General features: G+C 36.8%; 2 protein-coding genes across 2 annotated transcripts; both read left to right on the forward strand.

Moving 5' to 3' along the window:
• Positions 1-572: 572 nt before the first annotated feature.
• On the forward strand, positions 573-2,194 carry LOC144350702 (uncharacterized). The gene is made up of 2 exons (XM_085506734.1): positions 573-772; positions 1,933-2,194. The coding sequence occupies exons 1-2, from the start codon at positions 619-621 to the stop codon at positions 2,151-2,153; spliced, it is 375 nt and encodes a 124-aa protein (XP_085362860.1). The 5' UTR covers positions 573-618; the 3' UTR covers positions 2,154-2,194.
• Positions 2,195-5,275: 3,081 nt separating this feature from the next.
• Positions 5,276-13,806, forward strand: LOC100378862 (uncharacterized). Its single transcript, XM_002734250.4, has 3 exons — positions 5,276-5,349; positions 7,207-7,671; positions 10,748-13,806. The coding sequence occupies exons 2-3, from the start codon at positions 7,298-7,300 to the stop codon at positions 10,818-10,820; spliced, it is 447 nt and encodes a 148-aa protein (XP_002734296.1). The 5' UTR covers positions 5,276-5,349; positions 7,207-7,297; the 3' UTR covers positions 10,821-13,806.
• Positions 13,807-16,051: the final 2,245 nt, after the last annotated feature.

Consider the following 16,051-nt stretch of genomic DNA (forward strand, 5'->3'; position numbering starts at 1 on the left):
AACATGTGACAGCAAGAAGACAGACGACAGGCGTAGAATGGCTAGCGCCGCAGAGGGCAACACTCTCTACACCCTAAGGGTATTCACTAAAATGAATTATAGTGTTCGGTCAACTGTATTTAAGTTTTGTCTAATGTTAAAGTAGGCTGGCTCGCACAGTATGTAAAATCACTAGGTTGTTATATACCTGTATACGTTGTTAAACTTGATATATGGTGCCGATGATGTTACTTTTTCTAATGTGAACGGGGGTATACATGTGTCTTATTCAGGTCAGCACACGTTGTTCATAATACATGACATTATGAACGTACTTCATATTCAAAACTACTTATTCTAACCCCGGCAATATCATTCCTAATATGGGGGTGATCGACAGTCACATCGTGATGAACACTAAATATGAAACACAAAGCGGGACGTTCCATTTATTGCAGTGACATTTTTTTGAAAAATAAGTTGGATTAAACTACCCAAGACTTGCTCAAAAAACATGACGAGCTTTTCAGATTATGAAAAACGAATAGAGTAGCCCCCTATAAATAATGGTATGGCCCGTGTAACCTGGACTTGCATTATACAGCAAAGACGGTGAACGACTATATACGCTATATCAACATGTCTAGTGATCTGAAAACTGCAATTACTTCAAGATATAGAGATATTGAGAGAATCTACAATTCCGGTGACTACCAGGCCCTAGCGAAACAATTTTATACTGAGGACTGCAAGTCAGTCTTCCCTGGACTTGCCGTTGCGACTGGACATGAACGTAAGTGTCTTGATTTCCGAGATTAACTCTTATTTCAAGTTCAGCGATGTTCCGTTGGATGAAGTCCTCCTATATCTTGATTTAGTCTTTATCGTATGCCACTCTATCCCACCAGTTGCCAACCCAATCTTGGTTAGTCCAGTAATCGTGCATTCAATTTAATTGATACCATAATTGCAATCGGTAACATTGACAGACAGGTTTCAAGTTTCATTCCAGTGATATATCAGTTATCCAGGGTACTGTGTTGTTAGACAAGCCCTTTTTGTTGAATCTGTCACTGCTTTTTGCAAGGGTAGCCTGGGAAATATCAGTTGCTACATCCTTTGCTATTTTATTTACCAAATGAACTGAAACAACTCAGTGTGTTTTGTTGGTGTGAAGGCATGCATGATACGTGACTTTGTCTTGTTAAAAGTGAATCAGTTGCAATCATCAGTCATGTCATTCGGTGTCCGGTAAAAATAGCCATTTATTTAAAATCCATTACCCATACTGCATACATCGTGGTATGTTAAGAAATAGAGGGAAATATCAGTAATCGGTTTGATATATTAGTTACCATTAAACTGATGTTTGGCGGAAATGTAGATTTTTACGAATATCGTGCCAATTATTATTATTATTATTAAATCTATATATTTAATGTGAATACTTGTTTAATGTGAAACATCACCCTTAAAAACTGAATAATTGTCTATGAATTGAATTGAATTCTGAATCAATGAATTGTCTATTCATACTATGACTGATCGCGGCAATTGTGGTTTTGTACCAAACACGCAATGTAGTAGTGTAGCAATCTAATTTAAACATGATAGAAAGATAAAATCGACAACAATATTTATTCTAGGCGATATTTTTTCAATCGTATATAAGATATATTAAAATAACGATTGCAACATATTGCTAACAATATTTAAAGCGGGAGGGTACGCGTGGCAATTGAGTCCCAAGCAACGATAACAACACACGCTAAAAACGCAAAGGCTCATGAGTAGACGCTTGTTTGTAAACATTGACACACTATGGCCATCTGACGCATACGCAGGTGACGACTCCCCCGCTTTAACTCAATTGGTCAGAATCGCAAATCAGTTGTATACAGTGCAACTTATATAGAAGTATTTATCATGTCAGTGTTTGTGTTTCGTCTACAGAGCTTGTCAAGGCGTGCGAGAGATTCAAAGAAGAAGGTGCCGTAAACATAAAAAGCGAAATTGTTGACTTTTCCACGAGTCCAGATGGTGAGATGGCATATTGTATCGTCAGTTTGCAAGGGCAAAAAGCTGATGGGACCGAGGGAAAACCTTACAACAATCTCATTATCTGGAAGAAAGTAGAAGGCATTTATCGTGCCCATGTCGATATGTCTAACTAAGCCAGTACCGATAATAAATAGCAATTATGCTAAATATGTAATGTCCTGTTGTTAATGTTTTTCATAGAGACTGCCACGCCAGCCACTGCCAAAAGTTGCACAACCTGAATCACGAGACCTCTAGTTTGGAGTTCATTTAAGATTGTATAAAACACCTCATCGGACACAATACTAATATTGCATTATACTCAACCTGAAACCATGGAGAATGATAATATCACTCTCCGCTTGCCAACTTAATTCTGTGGACCGTTGATTCAGTAATATTGCTTTTTGGTTTGTATCCTTACTAACAATCCATTAACCTGCAATAGCGTTCAGCATTTACTGAAAAGTACGTTTTCTTTGTTCCAAACAGTACCTGTTTACTATTTTTTGTTTGTTCTCATCAATACCCATTTATTAGACCTAGATTTTTCTCACATGACTTAAGTGAAGAGTACAACTGAACGTTCCCCTTACTATTTAAAAATTGTACATTTTTTAGCAGTGACACTCTGGATTTTCAAATCGTGAGCTGTCTGAGTACACGGTCAGTGAATGGGATAAACAGGCCGGGTGATTTATGGTAGAATGCATTATTAAGTTCTCTATGATACATAGATTTATCAGGTGCGATACTAAAGATCATTGACCCTATCATTCGTTCATTATATTGTCTTGCTATACAACAGGAGTTTAGTAACACACGTACGCTGTGACAACACAGAACCCTCGAAGTAAATACCTTAAATTAGTCCAGTTCGTAGTACTAGTATATCTTCGTTATTACACCCATACTTTTACGTTAAAAAGAATTAATGTACAATTTTGGAGCTTCAGACTTGGGCCTTGGGCCAGTTATTAGTTGTGCAGTGGAATTATTAAAAGCAGTCTACTGCAATATATGTGTCACATTGTTAATAGGCCACATGCATATGCTTTCACGAGTGTGTCGCGTTGAAAGTCGCGCGGTATTTCATGTTTTAAATCGCGTTTAGATACTTGACTTGTGTAATAACAAACAATTTAACAGAAATGTTATAATCAGTTTTTTCACAAATATGATAATTAGGATTTCAATTTTTGAAAACACGCATCGTTGGTGCCCAGGGCACACAACATTTGACCGCAACATATTTTTTGCCTAAAACGGCTTCATTTCAAGACTGAAAAAAACACTTCCACGACTGCATTATTAGGCTGCAGCAAACAAGCCTTTTGTTTTATAGTTCATAACTTATTTCGAGTTGTTGTGTGTGTTTCAGGTAAAATGTTAGTGCTCTCTTTGAACAACTTGGATGAATTTGAATTTTTCTAGAAGCGTCTTTACATCGTTTTGTGAAGAAATCGGGACACCGCTACTAGACGTCGAGAAGAAGACGGCAGACGACCTATGCTCGTTCCTCTGGCAATTCTACGTGTAATGTGTTATAAAACACATATTGCATGTGCTTAATAATTAATCTTCCCGCGAATACTAGCACGAAAAATGCTGACAACACCGACCCCCTACACTAATGTCTCCGACCCCCTACACTAATGTCTGCCAAGTTCTCCGTTTTGAACATGGTCACATTTTTTTGGATGCAATTCTTATGGACGCAAATAGTCAACTTATGACGTCATGTGGCATTGATAAACAAAAGGTCAGTTCTAAGACATTTTAAAGACATAGATAAGAAATCATAATTGTAAAATAATTATATTCAGAAATCAACGAAACCCTAGCCAATGGTCTCTGATTTTACATGCTTAGAGCGTACATACTTACATGTGGAGGCTCAGAAAGATTTGTACTGAGGAGATGGAACTTGGTTTCCAGCAACAATGGCAGAGATGATTCAAATCAAATTTCTTTCATTTTATTCATACTTTACAAGTTTATTCACATATTATTTGAACACAGCGACGTATATTTATCATATCAAGATGATTTCGAGCACCGCCTCGAGTTACGCCCTCAGGGTTAAAAATCAATTATAATAAATCCTTTTGTTTGTAATGCCGAAACAGCGCCCTTACACCCTAACCCACACTGAAGCGGCACAGTTGATGCGCGATGAGCTTTCTAATTCCGTGTAAATAAACAATCCATTTTACAAACCGTATATACTATTTTCTACGACGTAACTATCCTTCCGGCAAACAAGGTGTGCACGGTAAAAAGGTCATTGAAATGAAGTGTATCTCTCTAGTATGTCTCAATAGCGAACACGGTGACGACTGTGGTGCGTTTCCAGGTGTAATATTCGTTCCTGGCATTGGGGTCCTGTCGATTCTGATAACGTGGTTCACGAGCACCGCCAATGTCCTAAAGGGTAGCTTTCACGTTGTTCATGTTTCACGGTGTTTAATACACCATGGGTTTCCCATGTGCCTGGTTGAGTGGGTGTGTCCCATAATACACTGCGGACACGAACCCCATACACTCGCGTTACACGGAGCTCACAACAAATATAACCATCATTGTTTCGTTTGTATACTAGCTGCACAACAAACCCGTTCCCTTTTTTGTAAATATTTATAAAATCGTTTAGCAGTTGAATCTAGTCAGCCCATCAACGATCCGTCGCAGTGCGCAACGACGTCATTGGATAACATCTTTCAATCAGCCAATGGAAACCTATCATTTCAGTTTGAATTGTGATTTTTTTAGTATAAAGAATCAAATTTGGCCTTTATATATTTTTTTATATTGTTGCAGTGTTATATTCTAAGGACACCTGTTGCATATGCGAGGTGGGTGGGTGAATATTAACATGGCTATACATAAGCTGCCAAGGTCCAGCCAGCCGTTTATGACCATTTCCAGTTTGTGTGTTCAGGATGATTCATTTCGCGCTCAATATTTCCATTTCTCGTCCAATCCCATATAAAATAACTAATCACGATTATAATTATGTGATAATTAAATAAGTGAGATAACGCACGTTTATTACTTTGGGTCAAACCATGCTGGAAGTGGTACAAAATTAAATCACTTAAATCCCTCGCAGGCAAAGAGAAAAAATCTATTCTGTTGTCGTGACAACTAATATCACAACTGTTTAGCGAAGCGAGTTTATCAGGGTGTGCGGCAACATATGGTTGTGAAATCCCTTTTTAACGGTATTCAGCTGCTTTATTGAGAACAGACACGTAGTCAAGTCGGCAGTGCTGGAGCAAATGTGTATCTAACATCGATGTTATCATGTACTGTTAACGTGCGAATTTGGTGAGTGAACATCATGTCATTTTAGGGGAATATAGGGAACGTCAATGAGAAAAACAATATGTTGCTGTACTTGGTAGGTTCTATTATTGTGAGAAAATGTATTAATTGGCGATGGTCGCCGCGCCGTGACCGGTTCTATACGGACGGGTCCCATGCGACGTAAAATAAAAAGTACAATATCATGATGGCTCTTTAACTAAATTATGAATACTATGCCAAAACTACTTTTACTCGGGTTAATTATGTCAATGTAAATTATCAGTGAACTAATCCAGGGGCGGTGTTGTAAACGTTTGAATGTAGACTCCATCTCGTGAGGTATGCACGTGACATCATCACCCGGACACTACCAACGACATGCGAGGTAGACAGCGTATCTATGCGGGAAGCCAAACTTTGTGAATGTTACTAAAAAGGCTCACGAATTCAGGCGAAATAGAATTTGGACATATTAAGTTTAGTTTCGACGGGAAATCGCACTCTGCTTTGATGGATTATTAGGCTGCGTAGTAATAATTGGATCACGGGAAGAGACTTAGCGACAACTCGCGATGGAATGAGAGTAATAAGTTGCCATTTTGCTCCAGAATCCCCCATGTCACAAATACCTTTAACAAAAATCAAGGCGCCAATCCTAAATTACGGCCTATTTCAAGGGCTCCACTTTGTGAAGTCAGCGTGTGGAGCTTGCGACGGCTGGCGAATGAATGCTCTCCCACTTCAATAAAAAATGAATTTTTAATTTAATTAATTAATAATATTGTATGGACTAGGTAGTCCTTTCAATGTATATGCTAAGTTGTCATGATATTCTGGTAATTTACTTATTCTGTCGGAGTTCTATATATATATATATGATTTAATACTATAATGAACATTAATTACTGACGCATGCGCAATTATGATTCAGTAGTAGTCGTATGGTGTCACGAAACATCACCAATAAGTTGAATATTTTTTATTATTTCCCATTTTTCAATGAGACAAGGGACCCATTTAGTGTCACATAATCATACGTACTCAATAAAAATTTACTACGAGGTTACTTGTATATAAATTATAATTATCAAAAAAATCAACTACGACAGAGGGCGCTGTCTGCCATACGGGTTGCATCGAATATATAACTCCCGTATAACAAAGTAAGACGCGCTGTAAAACGGACATAGGAGTCGTTTACGACGATCCGGCAGTTATATACGTCTAGTATTTTATGTTCACTGTGAGTATTATTGTGACTTTGATACATAGATGACATTTGCGCATGTGGAAATTGAATGTATTGCATTGAAACAAAACCCAACCCGGCATAATTGTATATGTTAACATATGTTACTGCCGCCAGCATTGTTATTCGCCACTATGTAATTCCGCTACTACAAAGTCACGAATGCACATCCATGATCGGCATGGCGACGTCTCCCACCAAAGCAATCGTTTTTAATAATGCGAGAAACTAACAAATATCAATATTTAACAGGTTATTCTATATAGGTGAACTCTAATATCTCTCTAATGCAGAACATATATTATGAGTGTCATGTGCATATCATATAATTTTAGTCATGACGTCACGCAAACTACAAACAGACGAATGATTAGAAATTCTCAATGTAGCGGGTACTTCGTTAAGGATTATAAATACTCGTGGTGTTAAAATAAATATCCCGCATTTGGAGTAATACTTACTTGATACAATTTGTGTAAAGCATTATTAATCTCATTGTTATGGAGAAATACGGAAGCCATCGCACGGATGACCTCTTATCACAATGGCACCATCTTTCATCGCAGCGCAGCCTCATTTGCATATCAATTGACACGTTTTTCTGATGCTGTATTACATTTTTCTTTCAGAGCTGGTAGAAGGCATTTTTAAAAGCGATGACAATTTGTGGAGGAATTATTTTGTGCTAATCGCGAATTACAGGGCTTTTAAATTTCTATAATGGCAGTAGCGTCGACAATATGTGCTATGTCGTGTTTATCCACGGCGCTGTTTTTGACGGCGTGTATATTTTCATATCTTAGCGGGCAACATACCCTTTACGTCGCTTGTACGTTTTTAACGCTGGCTTCAGGGGCGTATACCGTCGGAATATTAATACTGTGTGTGAAACAGCGGAGACTATTAGTACCCGCGGACGAGGAGGAAATGGAACGCTTGGCGGGAACCGGTGATGAAATCGAGTCGTCTGAGGTCGAAGGCGAGGAAGAAATCAATGAGAGCAATCATCGGAGACAAGATGGACATGTTGGAAATGATGAAGATTTTGAATGTTTTGACGATGATTTGGATATTACTGAAACAAACAGACGAAAGTGAGTTGTGACGACACATTCAATTGTGTGAATCTGCCTCTTTTTTAGGTATTTATATTTTGGGAACAAGTATTTTGACACGCACGGCGGATGGATATATAATGACCCCAGACCCCAGCATATTATTATTCGTCGCGGCGTGGCAGCTGTGACATGGCTTCGTTTTCTGGTTCTCTGTCTATTCAATTCAGACTTTAAAAAAATGAATGTATAGTAGATTCAAGCACATTTGTACTGCGCGTCCGTTTAAATTTAAATCATGGCTAAAAAAAAATGGAATCAATTAACGTTGTAGCGCATAAGAAAAAATGGCGGGAAATATGAAATTGGAACAGACGATATTTCAACATCTAAAACAAAGGTTGCTCGTGCCATTTTCAGCCACAAGATACTGCCCTTTTTCAATACAAATGAAATATTCAATTATTTAATATGTTACGGATTTTGCTATTCACAGCTGTTACCATGCAGCATAATTAATGCCCCGAGCTACCATATTTTCGAATCAAACACGGACTCGTACAAGAGAGCAAGGACCACATATCGCGATATAATACATTACAATGTAACTACCCGGATGTACGTATGGGTGTCAATATAAGATACGCTATGGAAAATTCGACTACGATATTGGGGACAGCAATAGTATCGCCGGAATATACACAAATTGGTGAACACTGAAGTTAAAAAAATCGTTTTATATCTAGGCAGAAGTAAATTTAATAAATCTATCGCACAGTATCGGCGACACCAATATATTCTTTGTGGAGTATAACAATGTCGGCTTCAAATTATGAGTTCGTAGAATTGTTTTAATGTAAATTTGGATAAAAATCTTACATTTGTATAGACATGGCATACGTTGGCTGGCTATGTATTTGAAATCTTGCAGAAGGCTAAAAGCTTTTCTTACATTGGCGGCGACACAGGGGACAGAGAGGGCGTCGCCCCCAAAATCAAGCTGAAACCATTTGTGTCGGCAAAATTTTCCCCTCAAAATGCAGGAAATAGCGTTTCAGGGGGTCTATATTTCAAATTATTAAGGAGGGGCATGCCTGGTCCCCCTAGTAAGGTCGCGCAAGGTTGGTGAGCTGATCTCGCCTCCATGCAACATTTCGTGCCGCCGCCCCTGTCTTAAGAGGCGGTAATTGGAGGGACGAAGACACATTAACTGCTTCTAACACACACGTATACATCATGAATAGTCAACCATAAAGTTGAAGGGCACTACTCAGAGAGAGAGATAGAGCGAGTTTCGGTTATAGAACATGTCTAGCGTACTATTATTAGTAACTATGCAATAATACGTGTTTTTTAAATAAATGTTATATTCAAATTTGGCATCACCCGAATTCATTGACCATTTTTTTCAGAAAATCATAAGTCGGCCATACAATTTACGTAAATTAGTGATCTATTGCTGTGAATCATTGAAGATATTTAGTCTAAATATTTTGCTGAAGTGCGCGTTGAAATAATTCCCCTTGTATTCCATTTAATGTGATTGTGTTGTCAGGTAGTTTACTGTACATTTCGTTTATAAAATGTTTCGTTGTTGAACCAACTTACATACTAACATCATTAGGGAGACATACTGTAAAACACATTGAAATACTTACGTGCCATTTTAGCGAATTTGACTCAAAACATAAATTAACAAAATGTTAATTTAGCTAAAATGGCAACAATCTCATTGTGGGAATATACTTTATTCTAAATTAGCGACATCTTGAATTAGCGAAACTACAGGTTAGGCTGAGAAATAAAATATCTCTATTTCTCGTTTCCGTGCGCATCATTTTGAACTATGCGCCTCGGACGTTTTTGTTCTTCTAAAGTATTCAAAAATGCGATTGTACTCGCACTTGTCTCTAATTCCCCCAATTTTAGCTCAGTATTCAAAAAGAAAATCGCCTCGCCGCCTCATTTTAAAATTTACATGAAACGAGAAACAGAGAAATTTTTTTTTCTGGCCTTAGCTAAAATGACATGCAAGCTAAAAAAACGTGTTTTACAGGACTTTTCGCGAGCTTCACCGCATCTAAGGAAAACGTAACCGCTGGCATTGCGTCAATCAACACGCCCTAGGTAAAAGCTCACATTTTGTGTTTTGTACAGCACCTGAACATTTACTCACACTGGATATTGCCTTTCTATATACGAGTATACGTCATTCTGGATGATTGATTTGAGAACACTCTACCCTCATTCACTCACACAAATACCCCGGTTATTTCAAGTGTACGTTTTTCAATTGCCTGGCCTATAAATAACCTTATATGTGAAACCATGACGCGCAAATGGTGGTATTTACTTTGATGTAATATCACGTTCGAATTCCGAGTGACGTCACACTACATTCCACAATATATTGCATGCGATTTACATTTTATGTTGCTGAATTCCCGACAACATAAATATTATAAACAACAAAACACAAATAATTTGATCTCCGGAACAACCTTGGTTATGAATCATTTCAAGTTGAATGCAGCCATTCCCCCAAAAAATTAGATAAAATTAGTCATGGAGAGGAGTGACAGCCGGCTGTCACAGTCGTTCATGATTGACGCGACAGTTGTGACATACACGCGCGACCTGAAACAAATGTGAAAGAATATAAATGTGTGTTTACCAAATTTGAAGCGGCGATAAAACGTTTTCTCACAAAATTATGTGATGTTGAGTTATTCTTCCGTCGGAATGCTAATTTAATGAATTGATTACTATCAATTTTGGTTAGTTAACTTTTCACGTCCTCATCATATGAAGAGAATATCACATACGAAAAAAATAATAAAATCACTATTTTTGCATTATTTTTTATACTTTATAAACAATTACTCTGGGAAAACGTGATAAACTGCAAAACGTGTACGCACGCGAACGACTAAAAATAATTCTTGTTTGTCGCAGTTGTGTGTATCTTATTCAGTAAAACATATTGTTTTAGAGTACACAAGAATCATAACTTCTGGCACTCTTGTTTTCCCGTCTCTGTGTCACGTGACTATAACATTGGTATACGTCTTTATATTTCACTACTTATACTAAAATGTCATGTTTTTTTTTGTAGGGACCTTGTAGATATCGATTTGGACCACCCGGAGAGAACATCAAATAGACGGAAGGAAATGACGAGACTTTAGTGCTAGAAATGGAATATTGTAATGTACAGCCTGTCTCAGCGCATCCATTCCACCAATGAAGTGCGAGCGTTAACAGATCATAAAAATAACGGCATTCCGTGCATTGTGGCATTGCCGTCAAAGCGTGCTTCTGTAGGAAAACTGCATGTCGTACATCCACGAAGATTACAAATATAGCAATGTTAACTCCCTGTAATTAATTTTAAGCGAGAGGGTCGTCACTTGTGCACGCGCGGGAAATGAGTTCCAAGCAACGATAACACATGTTAAAACGCAAAGGCTCATGGATAGACGCTTGTTTGTAAATAATGACACGATACGACCATCTGGCGCATGCGCAGGTAACGACTCCCCCGCTTTAAAGCATCACGGTCGTCGCAACGCGTCGTGTTCGACAAGAGTCCACAAGAAGTAAACAACGCTTATAAAATAACATTGTTTCACACAAAAATCGAACGCACGCTGCACGACGATTTTGGGTGCTTTAAAGGCGAAAATATCTATCCTTGGTATTACACTGTGGATTCAGAAGACACCATTGACAGCATCGTTTACACTATTTATTTGTATTCTGGTTCCTACTGTAGTCTGTTACGAAAATTGAATATAAAATGAGACTTAGACAGGATTTTTTCAACTATGTGAATGCAAAAACCAACCAATTTTTGTCGCTTATCAAATTAAATACATACATCCACTTAAATTTGTAGCAATGCAAAATTTAATTTTGCTCCAAAATTAACAAATAAATTATAAAAGTAAAACAAAGACGCAAAATGTTGCACCTAGGCTTTGGCGGGAAAATGATAGTGTTCAAATAGTTGGCAAGGTCAGGTGAAAATTTATATATTTTACACAGAACAGAAAGGTTTAATTCTACAACAAACTGAAATGATGTGGTATAATATATATTTCAAAAATTAAAAAAAAAAAAAAAGAGTTTTTGCTCAATTTGCCAAAATTTATAGTCTGCCATGATAAATATTGATTGGCCGGTCTAATAGTAAAAAAAATACGGGGTGTAACTATTTCTATTTGGCTCAATAAATATCGTCGAAAATAAGAGTGGCGTATTTCAAGGGTGCATTTGCTTCGCGGTGGTCAAAAGAAAACCTTATATGCTGTATTTTAATTATACTTAATATGAAGGGTGTTTTAAAAATGTTAAAAATACTGAAAAGTCAAATGATTCCTATAATATATCACTATGTTAGTAATTTGGATATGCCATTGTGGTAACAGTGCGTCGTACGTTAACCTTGTAACATTGAAACAGACATACTGTTACGTGGGATTATCTACTCATACTGTCATAACTGCCTGGCGCTATTTATTTCAATATGATGGGGAATAAAACTCAATGAATGCCAAGTCTAGACTAGTATTGCGAAAACATAAAAACAAAAATCAGTATAGTTTTTCGTTCACTAGCATCACGACGTTATAATACTTATGTTTTGCAATACTTTACGCGGGTTCCTTTTCTTGATTTTTAATTTATTTATTAACCATGTAAGTGTGACCACGTGCAGTGTATATCTGATATTGAATTAACAGGGTAAATATTAACGCCGAGTGCCTTACAACGTCACGTAGATATCAATCATGACAAATTGAATACACATCATATCCGGCAATATGAAATATATACCAAATTCTTTCATGGCTGAATATAATATAATATAATATCAAATGATTACTGGCTGCGGTATACTTGAGCACTGTCTCTGTGGATGATATTGTAAACATGTTGAATGGGATGGATATGTACTCGTGTTTATGAGAATCGTGCCCCGGTTCTGAATGGTGTTTTGCTTTACTGTGCCCGGGGTAATCATTGGAAAATAGAACATACGTTGACCAAATGCCATAATTGTATCAACGGAAAAATGCAAGATATGTTATGTTATTTAATTTACTTTAAAATATTGGTGAATATACCACGTGACGTCGAGTCGAACCGCAAACTTGCAGACCCTGGTCTTTTTTTCTCGCTGTTGAAATATACTGATGATGGAGTATTTACATGCAACAAGCAGTGCCTTATACGAGGTGTCCACAACATAGAGAGATTTCTATCTATGGGTAGAGAAATCACCGCGAAGAAAACATACCAAAATGGCGTTGTTCTAGGTTGGGTTTGCTTACCAAGCAGGTGATGGTAAAATAACAAGTGGACGTCAAAAAAATGTAGGAAATTTTCTCGGAAAAATAGGTTACGTCTTTATAGAAGACGTATTTATACATAAATTGAGGCAATTACTAGTGTAAGTAATTGCCATGGTTGCACAATGCTAGTATTATATAATATGTTAATATACTTTTTTATATTGAGACCTTCAACCGGGAGGTCATTTCAGTCAATGCTCTTCCAAATAGTATTTCGACGTAGTTCTTTCTTTCTGTTATTGTGCAATATTAGATATTAACGATGGTACTTACTTTTTTGTAAATGACAATAATAATAATATGATAGTCTGTATTTAATCTCTCTTTCAGTGCCAATATTTTGAATAGAGCTTCAAGTTTCAGATTGCATGAAACGTATTTGGGGCAGGTGAGGAGTTGCTTGTCATATGGCAGTACCCCAGTCTCCAAACTCGGAGTCGCTCACCAGTGATCAAATAGATCACTGATTGCGGTTTTCCGATGCACGTGTCATTCTGACCAATTGCATGATTCATTTGCGAATTTTCACCATACGAGCTAAACCAAAATAATGCAACTCGTTCAGGATTTCGCAGTGTTTCAAATCAAATCAAGTCACACATTTGGCTACCATGCAGTGGTGTGACAGAATAAGGTAAAATATTGTAAACAATTATGAACAACATTTTAATCTTTTGTAGAAACATTAAACTTGCCAATTTTTGTAGAACTGGGGAAAATTCCATTTATATTGGATTTTTATGCAGAATGTTTATATGAATATATGTAACAAGATTTGGGAGTAATTGTAGAGAATAAATTGAAATTTTAAATATTGTATCAGAGCATATTATTTACGGTGGTACGTAACAACCCATCACACACATACACCGACGATCATTTTCTGAAGCAAGCAGAATCCACAGCACATACAAGAGTAGTAAAAAGATAATCATGATTTCATAGTATGAGATCATGACGACATCGGGAGTGGCACGTGACCAATAACTGATATCCCACTGGTTGAATATCATACATTGACTGAGCCAAAAGATTTTCAGTTAATCGACTTGAACACTTAGTCAACCCAAATTTGGCTAAAATGCCATCTGATTAAATTCTGATTTAGGTTGAGGGTCTGATTGTTTTCAGTATATGGATGCCGGTGTACTAAAAAAGCTTTATTCGAATTTATTCAAATCCCGTTTGTGCACCTTTTGTCTGACGAGATTCGCCAACCAATAAGAGCGCGCCTCACTAAAACAGGCTATGTACCCAGTAATCGACAACCATGACAACTACCAGTAATTAGAGCGCGTCAATAAGGTATTTTGCCGTAAATCGACCGTGTCGTAAATAAAAGAGTCTTGCGCCTCATTTTCAAGTATGCCGCTCATATCGATTTGAAAGATTTATGTAGGCGATTGGGGATTACTAAAACTTCATAAACTTAATGGCAGTTTTCAAAAATCTTAGTGGATGTTTATGTTGATTTTATTGTAATATTTTTTTATGGATGAACAAATCATTAGTTAACTGATGAAAATAATTAATGACTATTATTATCTTAAATTAGGTGGAATTAAAGGAAACTCGCCAAATGCTTTCGTGTCATACCGAAGAATGGTAACGTACGACACGCATCGTATCAAGTGCTTATCATAATACTTAGAACAGACAGTGATTGTCTCATACTCAATAACCACATTTTTGAGCCAATAGTTCAACCTTCTTTCAATGACCTATCGTGACCTCATGTATATTGACATGCCCAGTTACATTTATCTTATTTTATTAACAACATTTTACCTTTGCTGTCTATTTACAGTTTATTAAAGGCGAGCCGTGCACTGGAGTCCGACGGCATCGATATGGTAGAGCGGCATATTCCACATCTTAATAATAAAAAAGAAATACGCCCAACTATATGCAAAATTTATCTAATGATAGTTGACTATTGTTGGATATAATAGTGTAGCGCTTTCAGCGAGTATCATCGTGATGTAGTGCGTCAATGTGAAAATTGAGATTTCCATGGTGTCGTAAACAGCGCCACCTAGAGTCGAAAATTGTTCAGGAGTCAGTTTCCCATAACAAGTGTTCTAAATGCAGGCTCCTGCAACTGTGTACAGTATATATGCTTAACTCTGTTATCAAGAAACCTTATATGAATTATTAATGTCCACATAGTACCATATATAAATGACGACTCATTATTATTAATTATTAACCAAACCATGCATTTTAGTGATTTTAACCAGTTCGGGTCGGGAACACTCGACTGAAAGTCTGGCCTTTGTTCGCCTTTCTTCCTCTCTTTTACAAGTATTTGAGAATCTTGGCCACAGTCGTTGAGGGCAGCCTTACTTAAAATATCTGGCCTGCAAGCTTAAATATGGTAATTAGGGATAGATATTTTTTTACCTGACGCATGTGAACTTTCAATAAGAATTTAGGGTTTGGTAAGAGTTATATAATCACAGTATACTATAAAAATAATAGAATTTCATAAACTCTTGTAGGAAGTGCCCCAATCTGATTAAAATAAGATCCTGGTTGGCTTAATTTTTTTCTATATAATTATTATTTATTTTAATTATTTGTTGACGTTACAATTATTTTGCAAGAATTTTACAAGAATTGGTTTGTTTATGAAAGCCACCGGTGTGGCAAGTTTATTGTAAAAGCAAATATTAAAACGAATAATAATAAATACAATTAATAGTAATAATATATATAAAAACATATATATTATCTTCTTTTTGTTCGCCTTTCTTCCTCTCTTTTACAAGTATTCGACAATCTTGGCCACAGTCGTTGAGGGCAGCCTTAGCAGTTAAGCACTTAAAATATCTTCTTTATCTTTGTTGCTCCAATACATTGTTTCTGCGAATTTCTTTTGTTATCTATAAACCTTTAAAATTTTGTCGGTTCATTTGTTCGTGTCACAATTGCTACCTCATTCTTCATGATGTTGAATTAATCAACGAAATTGAATGACTAGACCCTAATAATATTACGCTACGCAACGCGTCGTTGTGGTATATGTGTCAACCAAACATATATAGTATGGGTATTGTTGC

Source organism: Saccoglossus kowalevskii, chromosome 13 (genome assembly GCF_978046115.1).
Source record: "Saccoglossus kowalevskii chromosome 13, keSacKowa6.1, whole genome shotgun sequence".
Classification (NCBI taxonomy): domain Eukaryota; kingdom Metazoa; phylum Hemichordata; class Enteropneusta; family Harrimaniidae; genus Saccoglossus; species Saccoglossus kowalevskii.